At 30.9% G+C, this 21,018-nt stretch overlaps 1 protein-coding gene across 2 annotated transcripts; it reads left to right on the top strand.

The window, feature by feature from the left end:
* Positions 1-1,686: 1,686 nt before the first annotated feature.
* LOC25502145 (probable inactive receptor kinase At4g23740) lies at positions 1,687-5,340 on the top strand. 2 transcript variants are annotated; one of them, XM_013591701.3, is made up of 3 exons: positions 1,687-2,024; positions 2,381-3,647; positions 4,391-5,340. In XM_013591701.3, exons 2-3 carry the CDS (start codon positions 2,420-2,422, stop codon positions 5,080-5,082), a joined length of 1,920 nt encoding a protein of 639 aa, XP_013447155.1. In that variant the 5' UTR covers positions 1,687-2,024; positions 2,381-2,419; the 3' UTR covers positions 5,083-5,340. The 2 variants fall into 2 exon arrangements, with proteins under 2 accessions (XP_013447155.1, XP_024627445.1); XM_024771677.2 differs by lacking the exon at positions 1,687-2,024 and having other exon boundaries at positions 2,087-3,647.
* Positions 5,341-21,018: the final 15,678 nt, after the last annotated feature.

Genomic DNA, 21,018 nt, shown 5'->3' on the forward strand with positions numbered 1-21,018 from the left:
ATTTCACTTTTCAATACAATATTAATTACTTTTTTTCAATTATAACTGTAATTAATACTAATTTCACAACTCCCAATTCAATATATTCTACTTTACATTTATGATAAAGAAGAATGCAACAATACTTGAAAAAGGCACTCAAAACTATATTTCTCTCTTTCTTTTATACATTTTTCTTAATCTGTGTGAAATGGAAAATTAGTTCAGTTAAACTGGGACGGAGGGAGTAATTTTATTTTTAAAGATGAAATATTCTAATTGTATTTTAAAAAATGGACGAAATATATTCTATTTTATTTCACCCCAAAACACCTTACACAGCTGATTCAAACCAATATGATATATAACAAAGTCAAACTGAATCACTTAAATAAGGTTTTGTTTAGGAGAATGATAACTAGTGCCCTAAGGGCAATGGTTAAGCATCTAAAATAAGTAAGTTTTTATGAAAAAACTATGTAATCATTACTTTATAAAAAATAACATTTTATATTTCCAAGACAAAATTTTTATTTGTAGATTCCTTAACCATTAACCTGAGGGTACTGGTTAGCATAACCCTTTTGTTTATAAGCCAAGTTATGAAAAGAATATGGTTTAGAGGTCAAAACCGACTATGGATGATCAACCAAATTCTACTGCGGAAATTAGTTATTTGCAAAATTGGTGGATATATCACACATGGAATATAATGCTAGCGGCATACTCTTTAGCACACATCAATATACCTTAGCACACATCAACATACTCTCTTTTATAGATTAAAGTTCACATGAGTTTTCACCAAATTTATATGGAAATCATATGAAGTGGCGAGAAATTGAATTATGATCAATAAAAAAGAATGTGTTGAAAAATGTACTTGTAGACTTTTCAGCCACTATTATAAGGAAATATTCTTTTTTCAAATTCATTGAATAAGTAATCGATCTAGTTTATAAATTATGAGGAATGCTGACAACACTCACTTTTGAACACTCTCTTTAGCAATCACTCTTTTGTTAGATAAAATCAATGTATGTCCCACCGCTTTGTGTAGGTTCTGTTTTTAATGTGTAGACTCATAATGATTTAAACCAACAAGAGAGTGAGTATTAGAGAGAGTGTTGCTAGCACTTCTCATAAATTAGATGATACATTATTTATTCAATAAATATGAAAAGATGATATTTACTTATAATATTGATGTGTTAACCGCCCTCGTAATATGGTTATCTAAAAATACTACTACGCATGTTTGGTTTTTCGTTTGATAACATAAATTCGACTTTAACTTTATGTTTAAACATCACTTGAAAACTTACATACATGAAGAGGAGATTACAAATTCGAATATGGGTAACCTTAACAATATTCAATTTAACAATATCGATATTGTCCGCACTATTATGAGTTGTTTTAATATTTCACAGAAGATACTCTTATATATTATTATTATTCTATTTTAATCTAAGTTAAAATAGTTTATATTTAAATCCATTTGAGCCAAAATAATCCAGAAATAATAATAATCCATGTGAATCCAAACAAGTCATTTAAGGATGAAATCCAAACATGTAACATATGACCCCACATGTGAAGAGGTAATACGACTACCACGTCACTATTTCCACCATTTCCATGATGCTCCTGTTTTCCGTTATTTACTCATTATTTATTACTTGCGGTAGTAGTAGTAGTAGTGGACGCTCGTATTAACAAAACATGTGTTTCTGTTAGAAGAGACGTTCCAATTCACACCATTTTTATCGTACACCGTTACATCCACCGCAACAAAATCATCAAAATAAAGCCGTTAACGCTTGTTCAAAATCTTATGTTATGTGTTCACCACTTTACTCCTTCTACTAGTGTTGCCCCACTTTTTTAAACCACATTCTTAACCAACCCAAACACAAAACAACCCATTTTTTCTCTTCTCTAATACGTGCTTTGGTGCAAATTAAAGTTACGGAACAAAAAGACATTCTTTATTTCAGATCTGCAACACAAGAAAAATTGCCTTTGTCTTTCAGCCAAGTGAAGTGAGTATTACTTTACTTTTCTTCCTATAAATTTTGAATTCCACTGAAAAGTGTTTACTGAATAAATAAAGAAATTCCTAAAAGATGAAATTCAAAAATGAAAAATAATAAAAAATTACTAGAATTTTAGAATAGAAAGAAACACAAGCACCTGCAAAGCTCTTTCTTTTATGCAACAAGTTTCTCAGTGTCAGTTTCTACTTTCATAGACAACCTTCTAGGAATCACAATTTGAATTTTTCTCTCCAACCCTTTTTCTCTTTTCTTTATTTTTCGATTTTCACAAGCGGGAAATTTCATTTTTTTTCCCACTCTATTACACTAACATTCTTGTACTTTCATTTGAATCTATGCAGCATTAAGCTTATTGCAGAAACTACTTGAAGTGGAAAAACATGAAATTTCTTTACATTTTATGCATATTGTTGTGTATATGGCAAGGAAATTGTGACCCTGTTGAAGATAAAGAGGTTTTGCTTGATTTTGTGAACAAGTTTCCCCCTTCAAGGACTTTGAATTGGAATCAAAGTTCTTCTGTTTGTGATAATTGGACTGGTGTTACTTGCAATGAAGATAGGTCTAGAGTTATAGCTATCCGTTTACCTGGTGTCGGATTTCATGGCAATATTCCACCAAATACTATCAGTAACCTTTCAGCTCTTGAAATTCTTAGTCTTAGATCCAATTTAATATCTGGGTTTTTTCCAAGTGATTTTTCCAATCTAAAAAACTTGTCTTTTCTTTATCTTCAGTCCAATAATTTATCTGGGCCTTTGCCTGATTTCTCAGTTTGGAAGAATCTTACTGTTGTTAATTTGTCTAATAACAAATTCAACGGTACTATTCCGCTTTCGCTTTCTAATTTGACTCAGCTTGCTGGTTTGAACCTTGCAAATAATTCCCTTTCTGGTGAAATTCCTGATATTCATTTCTCAAGGTTACAGGTGCTGAATTTGTCTAACAATGATTTACATGGTACTGTGCCTAAATCTTTACAAAGGTTTCCTGATTCAGCGTTTGTTGGGAATAACATTACTCTCAGAAATTTTACTGCCGTTTCGCCTGTGCTTTCGCCGGTTTATGAGCCTTCTTCGAGGTCTGAGAAACGTGGGAGGCTAAGTGAAACAGCACTGCTGGGAATTAGTATTGTTGGCAGTTTACTTGGGCTTGTAGCATTTGGTTTTTTGATGTTTGTTTGTTGCTGCTCTAGAAAAAAGTATGAATTTGATGATGATGCATTTGTTGGAAAGTCGAATAAGGGAAAAATGTCTCCGGAAAAAGCAGTTTCGAGGAACATGGATGCTAATAATAAACTGACTTTCTTTGAGGGATGTAATTATGCATTTGATTTGGAAGATTTGTTGAGAGCTTCTGCTGAGGTGCTGGGAAAGGGAACGTTTGGTACTGCTTATAAGGCGATTCTTGAGGACGCGACTGCGGTTGTTGTGAAGAGGTTGAAGGAAGTAGCCTTTGGAAAGAAGGATTTTGAGCAATATATGGAGATTGTTGGAAGTCTTAAACATGAGAATGTAGTTGAGCTCAAGGCATATTACTATTCCAAAGATGAGAAACTTATGGTATATGATTACTACAGCCGAGGGAGCGTCTCTTCTTTGTTGCATGGTATGTACCTTTATTTTAACCAATTGCAATTTCATATGTCTACTATAGTTGAATCAAATGTAAATAGATAAATATGTGCTTATTTCATGTCTATGGCAATGTTTTGCATGAAAAAAAGGGTGTTTCTAATCTCTTGCTTGTTTAAGTAGCTTGCTGTACATGTTCAATTCTTTACTAGCTTAGTTGTTGTAGCTACTAACAATTGAATGGGCACTTTGGCAGTATGAACTTTGAAGTTTGAAAATGTAGTTGGTTTACATGTTAGTGTTTTCAGAAACATTAGGAATATTTACATTTTAGGTCACAATATCATGAAAATGGATTTGATGTGGTTGTTTGTCACTCTAGTAAGTCAACGATCTCTGCAGTTGATGAAGATAGGATGATTGAATTCTGAGTACTCAATTTGTCGAAGTGGCGATATGAATTACTTGATTTCTAATCAACGACTTAAGTTGACTGACTGCAGTGACTGTGGGAAACATGATTGCTGATGTTTCAATTTCTGATTGCTAACTGTACTAGTATTAATTTAATGCCTCCATGATAATAAACATCATGGAAGTTCACAATCTTACATAGGGTATACATGATACTCAACATTTTATGTTTTGCTAGAGAAATAAAGATAAGTTTTTCAATAAATGGAAACTTGTCATAAAAATGTTAAATTAGTACATCAAACAAATTACTCAATGTCTTCAATATATTCTCCTCATTATTTTGCTTTATGAGAATTTCAGGGAAAAGAGGAGAGGACAAGGTGCCATTAGATTGGGATACTCGGTTGAGAATAGCTTTAGGTGCAGCAAGAGGCATTGCTCAAATCCATGTCGAGAATGGCGGTAAACTTGTCCATGGCAACATCAAGTCCTCAAATATCTTTCTCAATACCAAACAATATGGTTGTGTATCTGATCTTGGTCTAGCAACCATATCAACCTCGCTTGCCCTACCCATCTCACGTGCAGCTGGTTACCGAGCACCTGAAGTTACAGACACAAGGAAAGCAGCACAGCCTTCTGATGTTTACAGCTTTGGTGTGGTATTACTAGAGCTTCTGACCGGGAAATCGCCTATCCACACAACTGGTGGTGATGAGATTATTCACTTAGTGAGATGGGTTCATTCAGTTGTACGAGAGGAGTGGACTGCCGAAGTGTTTGACTTAGAGTTGATGAGATATCCAAATATAGAAGAAGAGATGGTCGAGATGTTGCAGATAGCTATGTCATGTGTTGTAAGAATGCCTGATCAGAGGCCTAAGATGTCAGAAGTTGTGAAGATGATAGAAAATGTGAGACAGATTGATAATACACAGACTCAGCCATCATCTGAGAATCAAGGAGGAGTTAAATTATCATCTCAAACTGATTATGATAACATTAACTCCCCTTCTTCCACTTCATCCCCCTTACCAAAAGGAAGTGAATGAAAACAAAGTAAAGTTGTAGCCTTTTATTTCATTTGAGTGTATCTGTTCCACGTTCTTAACAAGAGCAAGATGATTAACTACTGTTATTTTTGTCATTTTTTTTTAGCTTCCTGAATTAGCACCACCTTGGTGCAATAGTCAGGTTTATTACAAATTACAAGCAAGCATTGCTTTGTATGTTTGTGTTTGTGTGGAGATGAATTAAAACGTGAAGCATTTTTCACCCAAGCCAAACAACATACTAAGAACTTAAAATTTTCCTGTGTATATCAACCTGATCTGATGTGATCTTATCTTATGTGTGGATTGATGGTATATGTTGTTGGAACGAAGTGGAATAATATGAATTGATATAACATTATATTTTTAAAAACTTAACTCCATCATATACCACTAATTCAAACATTCACGTGATCTGGGCGTAGTAATATCACGGTGTCATTGCAGTATATTCCTTGTCGTTTCTTTGGTAAATTAAATTTTGTAATTTTTTTATGTAAGCATTTTAGATGACTGCATTGAATGCTGCAATTGTTATTGATTCTACTTGTTATTATACTACCAAACGAATTCACGTGTTCGAACCTTCTCCTGTCTCTCATTACACCCAATTTTGTTGGCCAGTATAAGTCTTCAGAAATGGACATAACATACAGTTTACATAGTAGTTTGTATTTTTCTGGTTTCGACATTTATTCCAATGGACCAGTGCCTAAAGACAATGTCTCATTAGAAAGAGACAATTAGAAAGAGACAATTGTGGGCATACCGGTGAACTGTTTCCTCATGCCATTCATTTTCTTTCAGATTACTTGCTATCTAAAAACATGTTTTGGTGTGTTTCTTCACAAAGAGAGATATATAATCTGTTTCACGTGTTTAGAAGCTCACCTTAATAATGATAATCTCATTGACATTTTTGTTGGGTGCTCTGGTATGAAGTTATTTTAAGCTATTGATCATAGTTTGTAGTTTGAGCAGCAACGGAGCAATCTGGGTTCACAACGGAATGTGAATTAGGATGAAATGCAATTTTCACTAGTTAACCAATGACTAGTTTCTTGCACTAGAAATTTCACAAGTTATGAATCTCACTCAATCATTAGTTTTAGATTAAATGACTCACATAACACAACTGGTCAATCAATTTTAAAGGATCTTGACTATCAATTTAAATTAGACAATCAAGATCTATAATTGTGTCATGCAATTATAACAGTAAATTCATTTTCGATAGTGTGATGAACAATCTAATAATGCACATGTCATCATTGTTTATGTGAACTACTCATATTATATTATGTGGTTCTAAATGTTATGTATTATTTTAAATAATTTTAAGGTTAAATATTGGCTTCTTTTTAAAATTTTAAAAATTCAATTTTAATCCTTTTTTTTTATTTTATTTTGAAAACTCAGTATCCGATCCAATTTTAATCCTTATTATTTCACTAATTTTAATCATTTCTAAAATTCTTAAAATTGGATTCTCATTCCACCAAGCCTATGCACCATCAAATCAACTCCATCCACCTTAAGCTATGTTTGATTTCACGGTACAAAGACAACCCTTGCATCCCTATGTATGTTTACTGTGAGTTTTATGAAACTGGAATTTGTAGAGGTTGCAAACGCAGACGTGTGAACAAACACATACTTAACATGTTTCGGTTCACCTTCAACTTGTGCTCAATCAATACTCTCTTATAAGTTTTTTTTTTACAAGACTCTTATAAGTTTTTTTGTTTTGTTTTGAGGGAAGACTCTCTTATAAGTTAAATGCTGGTTTTTTCTTGAAATTTTTTAAAGAAAAATGCAAGTGAGTGTCTTCTTAGAGCATTGATTAAGAAAATAATTTTTTTTTTTTAAGAAACTAAAATGAGATATATTACCACAACAAAGGCCTTCCTAGTACAAGATGTGCAAAGGAATAAAAGCCTTACAAGACAACGGTTCAAAAATTGTTGCACCAAAAATACAAAATTTACTTTTATTTTTTTAACTAATATCCTTGGAACAATTGTTAGCACAAATCACAATCCAATTTTGATTACTTTTTATTTGTCGTTTTTAAAATAAGAAATAGTATCAGCCATTTCTTTGTCAAAATTATTTATTGCATAGAAGTAAATTCTTGAAATGAAATAATGAATAATTAAAAGTATTAGAGACCAATAATTCCATTCAAAATAACAATATTTATTAACTTTAAAATGATAATTAAAAAATATTGTAGGATTTTTTTATTAGAGTTGTGGTGTTGGGGAAAATAAATTAGTTGAAGGATGCACAATAGTGACTTGTGGTTGGTTGAAGGTGTGATACTCGAGTGATGGTGAGTGTAAAGGATGGTGGAATATGAGGGATGGTTTTAGAGACTTTAGAAAGGACTAAATCTAGGTAAAAAATTAAGAACTAAATTTAAATTTTGAGCTCGTAACAAATTGAGAATTTTATTGGAACAAAAATTAGATTTAACCTAATAATATTTGGGCCGTACGTAGCACATACACAATTGCCACGTTAAATGGGTAGTTCACACGTTTTTGTTTTTGTGAGCTTAACTTAATTGGTAGGGATATTGCATAATATATAATATATATAGGAATCGGGTTTTGAACCTCGGACACCCCACTTATTTGTTTTAAAAAAGTAAATTGTTTATAACTAGACTAAATTCGACCAAAAAATTCACCTAATGATAAAAAACGGATAGTTGCAAACATAATTTTATTTTGACTCGTTCAAAAAGAAGTTGTTTTTTCTTATAAACACAACACTCATTATGCGACAGAGTGAACATATTTTTATAAAAAATAAAAATAAAAAAAAATAAAAAAAAACTTTTTTTGCGATGCCGATGATCATGTTTGATTTAGGGAAGTTCTATTTAACACGACACCTAAACACACGAGATTCGACGACAAGCAAATTAAAGGATGGAAAAAAACCGGAAGATATACTAAGTACAACAAAAAAAAAAGGAAAACATGTTGATGAAGTGATTTAATGCTTCTTGGCACGATGGCCAACAAGCACGACACACACACACACACGACAATTTAAAACCGTTAGATCACCTCATCAACATGTTTTCCTCTTTTTTTTTTACTTAATATATCTTCCGTTTTTTGGTCATCCCTTTAATTTGCTTGTGGTCGAATCTCATGTGTTTAGGTGTCGTGCTAAATAGCACTTCCCTTGATTTAATTAGAACTTTTTTTAAAATAATTCTATAAGTTTCCTCCAATGAAGAAGGTAGTTCCATTTGAGATGTTGAGGAATAAATATGAGTATCTCTCAAACAAAAATTAAAACTAATTTAATTTAATTAATTAATTTGCTGATATATAAATATACTGGCATTTTTTTTCTTCATCCACGTCTGCCCCTCCCTAAATTCGTCGCAGACAATGATGTCATATATCTCCCTTTTTATATCACTTTCAATGTATTTTTATAATGGCAAAGAAATTCATTTCATTAAAAATTTAAAGGATCAATGGTATGCCAACATAAAAATGATAATATTTGGCATTATATATGGTTTCCTTAGCGAAGATTATAAGCAACCATTTCATTAAACTACGCTTACAAAATAAATCGGTCTCCAAACAATAATTTATTTATTTTAATGACAAATGTTTGTTAATGGAGTTGAACACATCCTTGAAAAAAAGGAGTTGAACACATGATTTTCTTATCAATCTAACCCTACACAATTCTTAGTAGATTTTCTAGCGACCTGTTTTACGCTTATAAGGAAGGAAATGACATATGGGGATTCGATGATTTCCAAGTACACTTTGAAGATGTATGTCAAAAAACAAATAATTTATCATGGGTAATTACTATACCTTTGATATATGAATGAAGTTTAATATATCAAGTTGCAAACCAACGAGTACTGCAAGCTGTTGGAAGAACAGAAAGCCGAAAATATTATTCTACCATATGCCTTTGTTGTCGAACCCTCACTGAGAAGTTACATGGATCATGAAAGGATTACAAGAATCAGTTGAAACAGAAGTAATCACCATTGATAAATCTTATCACAAAAAAGGCTTAACAAAAGAGGTAAGATCACATACCATGCGACAATTATGTTCCTCGTGTTACTATGGCCGCCTTTGTGGTAAGCCAGGTCATCATGCACCTCAGTGCAAACATCGCAAGAGGAAAGACAATCCTCTTAAAGCTAACTTGACTGAATGAGGTGACACTATTGATGTGGTTAATTATAAATTGTTTGGAATGGGAGCTGGGAGGTGCATGATGATATGGATTACCACAAACATAACTAATTTTCTTTTGCAGGTGAGATTAATAACATGAGGAACATAATTGTTATTACTATTGTGATTAGGCTTGTGATCATAACTCTTTTTGTGAGAATTATTATGAGTCTTCAGATTTTCTTGGTAGCTAAAGCCTTCGCCTTGACAGCCTTGCTCTTCTTTCAGTTGGTACCTTCGAAACTCACGTGGAAAATAATATTTTTCATGTTTGAATTCTTCCAACAGTTTGTGGTAATTGTTGATTGACATCTTCATTGTTTAAGGCGTGATCATTTTCAGCGTAAAACATTAACCACGGGATTTAATACACCCTTCTCAATGAAACCGATAAAACATAACTGGTAAGAATTAATAATCTTTTATCAAGAAAATGAAACTCGGAATTCTGTGTATCGGTAGTGAAAATTAGTATGTTTTTTTGGTTCAAATAGTATGCGACTCCAAGCATAAAGGTGAGTAGCGTGCGTATAAAATATGTGGCAGATTATGAGTGAAAGGCATTTTTGAATGTTTCTGATTGAGAGGTAAATGAATGAAACATTGAAACTGTTTGTATACACATACAGATTTAGTTTTTGAATGTGCCACTCATAGCACATATCCTTTTTGATATGCATGAGTAGAGAGGCTGTTCCTAGAATCACATTTAAGCCAAAGACTAAGCCCTCCCTTTTCAAAGGTAATTTCTATTCCATGGATAGCTCCCGTAATCTTAGCAAATAATGTATTATGATTATGATAACCCGAAAAAGCAGCAAAATAGCCGAAAATGGAACAGAAAAATACCACCACAAGCAAAAAGACCCAGACAACCCCTAGTTGATCCAACAATGTTACATTTAATCACATAGCAAGAAGGGAGTTGCCAATTCACCTGCATAATTGTGGTAAGCAAGGAGCATCTTAGTGTTTGCAGTGAAGCTCATCACGCCGCATGACGTTTGTGCTAAAAAAAATTCTATTAATTCTCCAGGGATGAATCAAAAAGGAAATCTTTATTGATTCCACCTTCACTTTTTTACAAAGAGAATGAATCTTTTTATCCAAACAATACTTATGAGGAATCAAAAAATATTCTTAATCATAAACATATAAGGAAATACACGAACTTTGAAAGAAAAAAAACAAAGATAACTTCTTTATAGGTGAAGAGAAGTTTTCAATTTCATATGCAGGAAAGTCTGTCATTATTAATCTTCTAAATCATAATGGATTACAATAAGTTAAGCTACAGTGGTGTTAACGAAATTTGGTCTTTCTTTAGACAACGCTACTCATATTTTTGACTATGTTCCACATTTTATTTTCAATTCTGTTTTTTTTTTTTTAGAGAATTTTCAATTCTGTTGTTGTTGATACTTCAGTGTTTTGTTTGTCGGCCCTTTTGTATCACCAAATAAAAAATAAATAAAAAACTCCCTCTCCATTCCATTTAAAGTATTTTCCGGGGAAATTGTTTCCATTTACTTGTTCATTTAAAAATTTAACGCAACATCAATATTTTTTTTTTGGTCTAGACATCAATTGTTATTTTATCAATAATATTATTATTTTTAGGAGATTTTATCAATAATATTGTTAATTATTTATCATAGAGAAAAATAGATAAAGTATGATATTAATCATTTATTAATTGTAACTTATTTTTAATTATTGATCGTAGAGAGAAATAGATAAAGTAAGATGTTTGAGTTTTAAAAAAAAAAAATATATCAACAATGTTAATAATGGAAGATATATTATATATAAAAAGCTTAATAAGTTGGTGGTAATAGACTTTTAGTAAGCTTTAGCCTATCTTATTTAATTAAATAAACTTTATAAAAAGCTTGAGCTCAACCTTTGAGTACCGAGTTAGGCTTTAAATAGGTCAGATGGTAGGCTTCTGTTGGACGGTCTGATCTGTTTCCACCGATAAACGGAGTCACTTATTAATTGTCTTGATATATTTTTTTTTAAAAAGTACACCATCCTTTTGAGTGCTTGCAATTTAAAACCCGAAATATACAAAATATTAAATTACTCCCTGATTTTTTTTTTTTGTGTCCATCAAAATGCTCTCATCATCAAATAATTTTATAAGAAGTGATAAGGCATCACATTAAGGGACATTATGGTTTGTCACAAAGTGATCACACATCACAGAACCCTACATGTAATTTCTTATTTGTTAAAAAAATGAATTTTATGTGTATTGGATAAAAAGTAAATTAAGTTTTTAACTGGTATGAAACTTACATTTAATATTGTGTGACGTGATATTATCTTTGACAAACCATGGTGTCTCACTGTCACTTGAACACTATGGTGTCATTTAAACACACTGATACCTCTAACAAACCTATTAGACGGATGAAATATTTGAATGATGTTAAATAATTTGGAGAATAATTTATTTGATATTTCATAATTTTGGAGTTACAAATTTATTGATAGTTACAAGTTTACGATCCAAAATTGCAGTTTACTTGTTTACAAATTTATTTTAGTAAAATAAAAAAATTATTTTTGTAGCTTCCCTCAAAAAATTACTAAAAGAAAAAAGGACAATGTACTTTTTTTTGGGTACAACGGAGAATGTACTTTACTATGCAGTTGTAGTAATTTTGAATACTCTTATGATCGATTAGCACAAATAATTTAATAAAATGTTAAGAGTGCATCATTAAGTCATTTTCTTAATACCATTACATTTTTTTTAATTTGTTGAAAAAACCTTGTAACGACAATTGATACTAGAAAGAAAACTTGATAATTAAAACAAGCAAAATGTCAATCAATGTACATGAGAATAAGAATTATTTGAACTTGTGTAATCAAATATTTAAGGGTTAATTAAGTTTTTAGTCCCTATAAATATTCACAGTTTTGTTTTTAGTCCCTACAAAATAAAATCACACTTTTTAGTCCCTGTGACATTTTCCTTAAGCATTTTAGGGACTAAAAATGTTGATGGAAATTTTTTATAGGGACTAAAAATGCTGACAGAAAAATTTATAGGGACTAAAAACACTAACGGAAAATTTTGTAGGGACTAAAAAATGTGATTTATTTTTATAGGGACTAAAAACAAAATTACAGATATTTATAGAGACCAAAAACTTAATTAACCCAATATTTAAAACTGTAAAAAATATAGTTTTCAATATAAAATTTACTCTCTCTGTTTTAAATTGAGTGTTGTTTCTATAATAACTAATGTCTAAGGCACCGGTTAGCACGGCCTTAGAACAATGGTCTAATAAAAAACACATAACAAAGCATATCTAAACATCAGCAAGAGCATCCGGCATTGGTCATAGCATTCGTTGACTTCAACAATAATAAATTGAACAATCTACAAATGCGTTTAATTGATTTAAGTATCGAGCATCGAAGCTTCCTTCCCTTTTGTGGCTCAAGGCATGCTTGCAAGTACGCAACTTGCTTTGATCATATCGCAGTCCCATTCTTTTTTTAAGTGAAAGTTGCACGGAATCAAACTAAACTAGTATTTGTTATTGGTCTCAAGTTAAATTTGAAATTTGAATAGATTGAGTTCGAATCTTAACTAATACTAGTAGTATTATGAATACAAGTGAATCGTTTAAGTTTGACCGCCTCAATGTTTTATCAACCTTAAAATTAAGCTCGATTAATCAAATGTTCAATCAAGTTCCTAAACTTGCATTGACATAAACAAGGATTCTTGAATGCGACAATGACCGGTACGGTGCAAGTCATGCACACTTCAACAAGAATTGCTACCAACCTTTATTTCTTGAAGACCAACTCAAGTCTCTCATTGCTTCAATAATCTTAACATGGTAGTATAAATTAGCCATGATAATTATCTCTAAATAATAATCAACATATACATATCCATATAAACAACAATTAAATATAAGTAAAAGAGAAGGTTCAATGGACTTACCTGTTCTTAATATTTTTGTATAATTAGGATCCTGACATGACTCTATCAATATTCTTCACTAACAACTCATATCTAACCTGCAAAATAGTAAACAGTTATGTAATTATAACCTGAGGCGTGATGAAGTCACTATCCTTAAGGATTTATCCGTCTCATAATCGCACAGTTTAAATTTGATAAACATGTAAAATGTAACATAGGAAGAAAAATTGAGAAGAAAGAAAGAGTTTTTGTGTTGGTGGAAAAGTGGTATTTTTCTGATCAGGAAGTGTCACTCCAAATTGCTATGAGAGAAAGTATATATTTTTGGTATGCTTTTGAAGCGTGGTGATTTCTAATATAAAAAGTGTGCTTCTATTTTTTGACCACAGTAAAAAGCACTTTGTTATTATCATATATATTCCCAACATATATGTGTGAGAACATGCCACTAATTCCACAAAAATAGCAACATAAATAAAACCTTTTTTTTCGGTTGAGAATATTAAGGTAAGGTTTAATTGACTATGTAAGCATACCGAGTCATGGTTAGCTCATTTAGGAAATGATAAAAACGTGTGGAACCATCATTTTTTGATTTGATTAACATCCTTTTTCCTCTACCCCATTATACATCGGATGTGAAAAAACATTTTACTAGAAGAGGACAATGAAAGAGAGTGTTAGGTTGGGTAGTGATGATCATATATCAAAGTTGCGTGTGGTGGTAGAAGAGGTGTGTGCCATCAATTGTGATCAACGTATCACCACTCTGTTTCATTGCTATAATACCAAATCAACCAATCACAATTAAAACAAAAGTAAGAACATCCTTTCATTGGGATGACAAACCTCTATTCCAAAATATTTATAGAGTCCAAAGGGACACTTACAAAATACATGCAAGGATGTTTCTTTTTTAATAAACCAAAATTAAATATATTAATCCAAAATCATCTCCCTAGCACAAGAAGACAACCCAAACTAAGGTTATTCACACCAAACCATCCATGATAAAAAAACAGAAAATAAACAACCGCTAAGTGATTAATATCGAATACTAAACATTAGTTACAAGTTTCCATCCAAAAAAATGACAAAGATTTAACCTTATCAAACAATTTACCTGATATTTCAACCTTTTGTCTAAAGCAAATCATATTAGACAATAAACACAAGCAAGCCATATAATGTGCATGATCTTATTTTGGATATGGATCCTCTGCAGTGGCAGGACGTGCTGCTGTTGTGATTTTGTGTGTGAGGAGAGAGAAATCATAAATAAAAAGGGAAGAAGTAATAATGAGAGAGAAATCATGTGAGAGATAGGAACATAAAAAGGCAGCAGGGAGTGCAGGAGAGAAAGTGCTGCAGATGATCCAATTTCTCTTATTTTTCTAGAATAGCCACTGGCCACAGCTGCAGAGAGATTGTTATACAATCATAATTTCAAAGATTTTCCCAGGTGAGAAATTTATTAGACAATAAACACAAGAGTGTCAAAAATTTCGAAGAGAAATCACAAACCAACATTCAACTAATTGTATTTCTCAAAATATCATTTATCTTCATTCAATTTTCAATTGAAATTTATTTATGTAGATGAAAATGAACATAGTAAAAGAACTAGTCTTACATAGACACAATCACCAAATATAATAGTGTTTGCTTATATTCAAGTATAGATCATAAAAAATAGAATTTAACAAATGTAACTGTTGAATGTAATTAATCGTATTATCTAAAAATCATACGAACATCTTTGTTTTTTTGGCATAAAATCTTTGTCATTTAATCATTTTTTTACTCATTCACATCAAATGTTAGACATATTTGACATGAGTGAAAAATAGATATAAATTTGACATTTTTGCATTTTTTTATAAAATTTATATTTGACACTGTACTGCAATTTTTTTAAGGTTGACATTTATAGTTTTTTTAAGGTTGACATTTGTAGCTATACAATCATACATTTACCCCTCAAGAAAAAAAAAATCATACACTTAGTATCAAATTGCTCTTGATTTTTATTTTTATTTTAATGGTTGCTCTTAAATTTCATGAAATGTTAACATTTCCTTTCACCAAAACAAAAAAACTTTTACAGAAAATTTTCAATTAGTTGATGAAATTCGAGGCAAGTCTTGCTTTTCAGTCAAAGATTAACTATCTGATCCTAACTGTCTCACCTCACGTGATTGGTATGCCTTCTGTCCGCTCACGTGTCGTTTTGGTATTTGCCTTACTACTGCGCCATATCGTTTTCGTCTCGTAGTATCTTCAAAGGATCAGTCGCTTAATTGTTTTCTGGTGTAATAGTTTATTTGATCTTCTAATTAATTTCAAGTTTTCATTTTAGTTTTATAATTAATAAAATTTATGTTTTGGTCCCTCACATTTGTTTTCATCGGTCAAATAAATCTTAACCGTTAACTTTAACATCAAGTGTCTGTGGTGGACCAATATTATAGATAGTCCACCATAGATATTATTAATCTGTCAATTTTAATCCTTTGATTTTTTTTTAAGAGAGGACCGTTTGATCATGCAAGTCTATTGTATCTTCCAATGAATCATCAACACTTAATTTTTTTTTCCATTTCTTGATCTTCTTCCCCAACTTCTTTATACAATCTTCAAGAACATGCATAAAAAAATCCAAAAAGAAATCCAGAAAATCAAAAATCATTTACATGTTCTTAATTCCTCCACCATTCTCAATTCATATTATAAAAATAGGAACATCATTAATCATTATTAAATATTCTTAAACAAATTTCCTCTCTACCATCAAAATTAAACTCTCCAATTATGGATTCCTTTTCCACGTTCCAGGTTTCCTTTTCAACATGCAAAACAACCCTTTTTGCTGTTTCAACTTCATCAATACCCTGCCTAACATGTAAAGATCTATGAAATTGAATATTCATTATCTCTTCAACCACTCCATCAACACTACTCAAACACTCCACTTCACAACCCAAATTCAAAAAATTCAAAACTTAACAACATAACGAGGGTGGAAGACGGGACGGAGGGGATCTCGCATGGAGGTGCGGTGTCACCGGCGGGGTTGAAGGGGAATTAGCTGTCTTTTTGGTTGGGATTGAAACGAATTAAATCTAATTGGGATTAGGTTTTGTTGATGAAGGAAATTGAGTGAGAATTCAATGGAATGTGGTAAGGATTGCAAAATTTTGTAGGAAACTGAATCACGGAGAAGAAAAGAAATAACCGTTTATTTTTTCAATTGCAAAATTGCTATGGAGTTGATGGAACAATTATAATTTTGCAGTTATGTTTCTTTTGAAAAAATAGGAATTTCGATGGAAAGAATGATTTCTATGGAAAAAATAAGAACGATTACTAATTGTTTCTTTGAACATCCTTTGTGTTTGATGATTGATTCCACGTTTGGATTCAACCTAAGAAGGAGAAGCTTGGGTTATTGTTATTGATTTGGATTTTGCATATTATGAATTAACTATTTGGATTTGATGGAATTTGTTTTTGGGATTTTTATGGTTTTTTTTCTTTTCGATTTCTTTGAATGTTTGAAGAGATGAAGATCCAGATTTTTTTAGAAAAATAAAGTGAGTTTTAATATTTAATAATTTTCTGGATTTTTTTGGGTCTGTGTTGATGAAGGTATGAAGATGGTGATGAAGATGATGAAGAGAATGATGGAAGAAGATGAAGAAAGTTGAAAAAATAGTTGGTGGTGGTGTACAATTAGATATAGTAGACATGCATGATCTAGTGGTAGTATTTTTAGAAGAAAAAAAATATCAAACGGTTTAAACTAAAGAAATTAATAAGGTCTATGGTGGACCATAGGCACTTGGAGTTAAACTTAACAGTGTGAGATTTTTTTGACCGACGGAGAAACAATTAAAGGACCAAAACATAAGTTTTATTACTTATGGGACCAAAATGAAAACTTAAAATTAATTAAAGGACCAAATGACCTATTAAGCCTTGTTTTTTCTTTTGTGTACTCAAAATTGAAATGAAATATTATAAAGAAAAATAAATTTCACCCAAAACAAAAGTGAAACATAAATATTTGAGAATTGTTGTTTACACTTTACATAAGGTTGTACCACACGAGTATTTTACTCTTTTGCCCCCTCGATAGTTAACTGCCGAGGAATTTGAAATCCGGCTGCAGTTAACTGCCGAAGAAAACTAATTATGCAGACAGTGGGTTCTGCATAATTTTAAACATTTCCAAGCCATTTTTTCGGCCAGTTTTTACATGTAATTAAACCAGAGCATTTCCAAAGGCAAAATAATTTATACAAGATTGAAACTCGAACATAAACAAGATAAATACAATATTTTTTACAATTGTCCATGATTAAATTAAACCGACATTTGGTTCAAATTACACAAACGTTTGAAATTACACATCATTAAATTAAGTCCCTACTTACATTCAACGCAATTGCATATGGAGCGAATATACATATATAATATATTATCTTCCACCATATTCCGAAATATAAATCCGACGTCGCTATCGTCATGAATAAGCCAAGGCATATAACTTGTCGTTTTCCATGCGTATTCATCTCTATCTTCTCCTAGGTCTATGCATGGCATTTGACCAAACAAGTGACGTGTATATTGATTTTCACCAAGATGCTCAAAATAAGTGTTAAGTTGTGCCTTCAAATCGTCAAGAGAGTCCGTCAGCGTTATCATAACCTTAACCGTCTTTTTAAACGCAGAGTACCTAACACGCCCTTCAATTTGTACAACCTCAGACATGTCTCAATACCTGTTTTTTTACGTCAAAAGTATGTTGATACCTCCTATGCTTGATGCTTGAATGATTTTAGATTAAGAATTGATGAAAAAAAATATTGGATTTTGGGATTGAATGGTGGTAGAAATGAAGTTGATGATGAAAATAGTGTGTAGGGGGAGCATGTGGCTGTTTCATCTGATGAAACATTTCCTCAGCAGTTAACGGCAGCCGAAATTCAAATTCCTCGACAGTTATTTGTCGAAGGGGTAAAATCGTATTTTACTAGTGTGACACAACTTTATCAAATGTGGGAACAACAATTCTCTAAATATTTTGATAAGTTTAAGTTGGAAAGTTTAAAAATAGATAGAGATGACATTTTTTTTATGCTGAGATGAAATCTTTCTCAAAAGCATATTAATCTTTTTTTAAGATTCTTTAAGTTCTTTTTAAATTTATTTCAAAAATAAGTTATTTTTATGTTTAATGTAAAACAAATGTTATTTTTAAGTTTCATTTTTCCCTTTTGAATTTTTTTCTGCTTGATTTGTTCTATAAATTTATAAATCCCATAATTTTTTATGTTCCATTTTATTCCCTTAGAATATCTTCAATTATCTTTTTTAAGGAACATGCTTTTAGTTTCAAAAGTTGTGCAATACTTATATATCACGTATACATTTTGTTATATCTTTTAAAAAATAAAAAATACATTTTGATATATGACATTCGTTAAGAAGTTTAAATTGAAAACTTTATTTCAAAAATTATACATTCAATATATTAAAATAACAAAAATTAAAATTTTTCTACCTAAATTTCGTCAATAATTTCTTATTTAAAATCTCTAACAAGTGCTCTTTGCATAACCCTTTGTTATATAAGTAAAAAGAAAAGATATCTTATATTAATGATGATTGAATGCCTTGTTATGTAACCAAACATCAATTTTACTATCTTATCTAAAATACATCTACGATTTTTACCATACTCACTTTGTCACGTCAAATTCCTTCAATATAGATAAATAATAAAGATATGATTCGTTCTTATATGAAATTCACTTAGATATCTTTATTGGAGTACTATAAACGCATCTGCAACGGAGCTCTCAACTTTTTCTATTTAAACGAGTCTCACGTATACACTTGTTTTATAATTTATGAATGTTACTACGCACTCAATATTTCTAACTTAATTCCTCAACCAAAAATTATAAATGGGATCCCATAAGTAATATTATATCTTTACATTTTAATAAAATTTATCTATTTTAATATATAATTTATTAAATGGAGTTCGGAAAAAGTGAAGAGATAGTTGGTGCTTTTGTATTCATCCTTCTCTGTAGATAACCAAATTTTATAGTCTACAATTAAGTGTCGATATATTTTTTTTTTTTTTGAACAAGTTAAAATGGAATATATTAGATCACAAAAATGGTTCAACTCGCACAAGATGTGCAAAGGAGAACCACCCATCAAAGTACACAATTATGAATTTGTTTCCAAAAAATAATAACAGAAGAATGATAGAAAAATAAAAACTACACTAAAAGTGAAACATTTAGTGAAACATTCATCGTTATGGATGCTTTTAAATTGTTTACATTTTAGGTTTTGGTGTCATAAGTTGTGAATTCAAGTTTATTGAACTTTTTAAAGTCAAAATTTTATTCTTTTATATGAAAAACTTTTAATTTTAGATTTCTTAACTTGTGTCATAAGGGCACAAGATAATAAAACCCTATATTAATATAAGACAAATCGACTTTGATATTTTTTCAAGTTAAACTTTGACCTCTTTTTCAGTGTCTAGCATTTATAATTTAAGTGTATAACGTGTCTAAAGTTGGTAATTTAAGGAACCAATATGTATACATTTCTATTTTATGGACCAAAATGAAAGAAAAAAAAAACACTATGGACCAAAATGTCTAATTTTATAAGTTAGGAGACAAACACAAATTAAAAGACTAAATTGTAACTTAAAAATATCTCAAAAGAGACTTAAAAATGTAATTTACTAAAGTGATTATCAATTAACCTCTTTATTTATTTTTCATCAAAAAGATAGATAAACCACCTTGTTTTTTTATCGTTACTTTTCTTCCACGTGCAAATGAATTCTTTTTTGTTTTAGCATATAAACGAAATGACAAAGTCTTTATAAACTCACACGCAAGTGGAAGGACCAGAGTTCGAACCCCGATCATGGCATCCGGCCTAATAATTTTGGCATTTTGTCAGTTGAGCTAGGACTTCTGGAAAATAAAAATTGAAAAATGTTACTGCTACTATAATTTTGAGAAGAGAAATGATATTTGTACAACTAATCTGTGACAACTTTTGTACAACTTTATTTCTGATACTCATATGATGGTCTTATCTCTATCTTCCTAACAAGGTTGTCATTAAAGTTGTCATGGAATGGATGTACAAATATTATTGTTGTTTTAAGAAACAATCAAACAAATGCATATTAGTATGATCTAACAACAAAAAAAACAAATGGATATACATTGTTGTTGAATATATCAGCGGGCCAAATACAAATAGTAAATCAAATAAAATTAAATCGTTTGTTATGAACAATAAGAAGAAGATTATCCGTTCCGTTATTGAATATTCCTATAAAACAGACAGATTCCACGTAATAATATCATCATCTCTTACTCCCTCACAAATGCAGATGCAGACTCATACTCACATTTTATTAGTTCCTAAATAAAATTGAATTGAACAAGTCTTTAGGAGAAATTATAGCAATTTTGATTTTTATTTGATTTGGGTGGCAAGTCATTCATTCTCTCCCTTTAAAACGTAATTTTCTACTACCGTTTCCGTCAAATATCTCATTCATTCATTATTTTCTTTATAAAACAGTATTTAATCCCATGTTCTAGTTCTTGCTACATTTCACTCTGACTGACATTACACTCTCTCCTTTCCTTTTCTCTTTTTTCCCCTTCTTTCTTTCTTTCTTTAATT

The sequence above is a fragment of the Medicago truncatula genome, chromosome 8 (assembly GCF_003473485.1).
Source record: "Medicago truncatula cultivar Jemalong A17 chromosome 8, MtrunA17r5.0-ANR, whole genome shotgun sequence".
Classification (NCBI taxonomy): Eukaryota; Viridiplantae; Streptophyta; class Magnoliopsida; order Fabales; family Fabaceae; genus Medicago; species Medicago truncatula.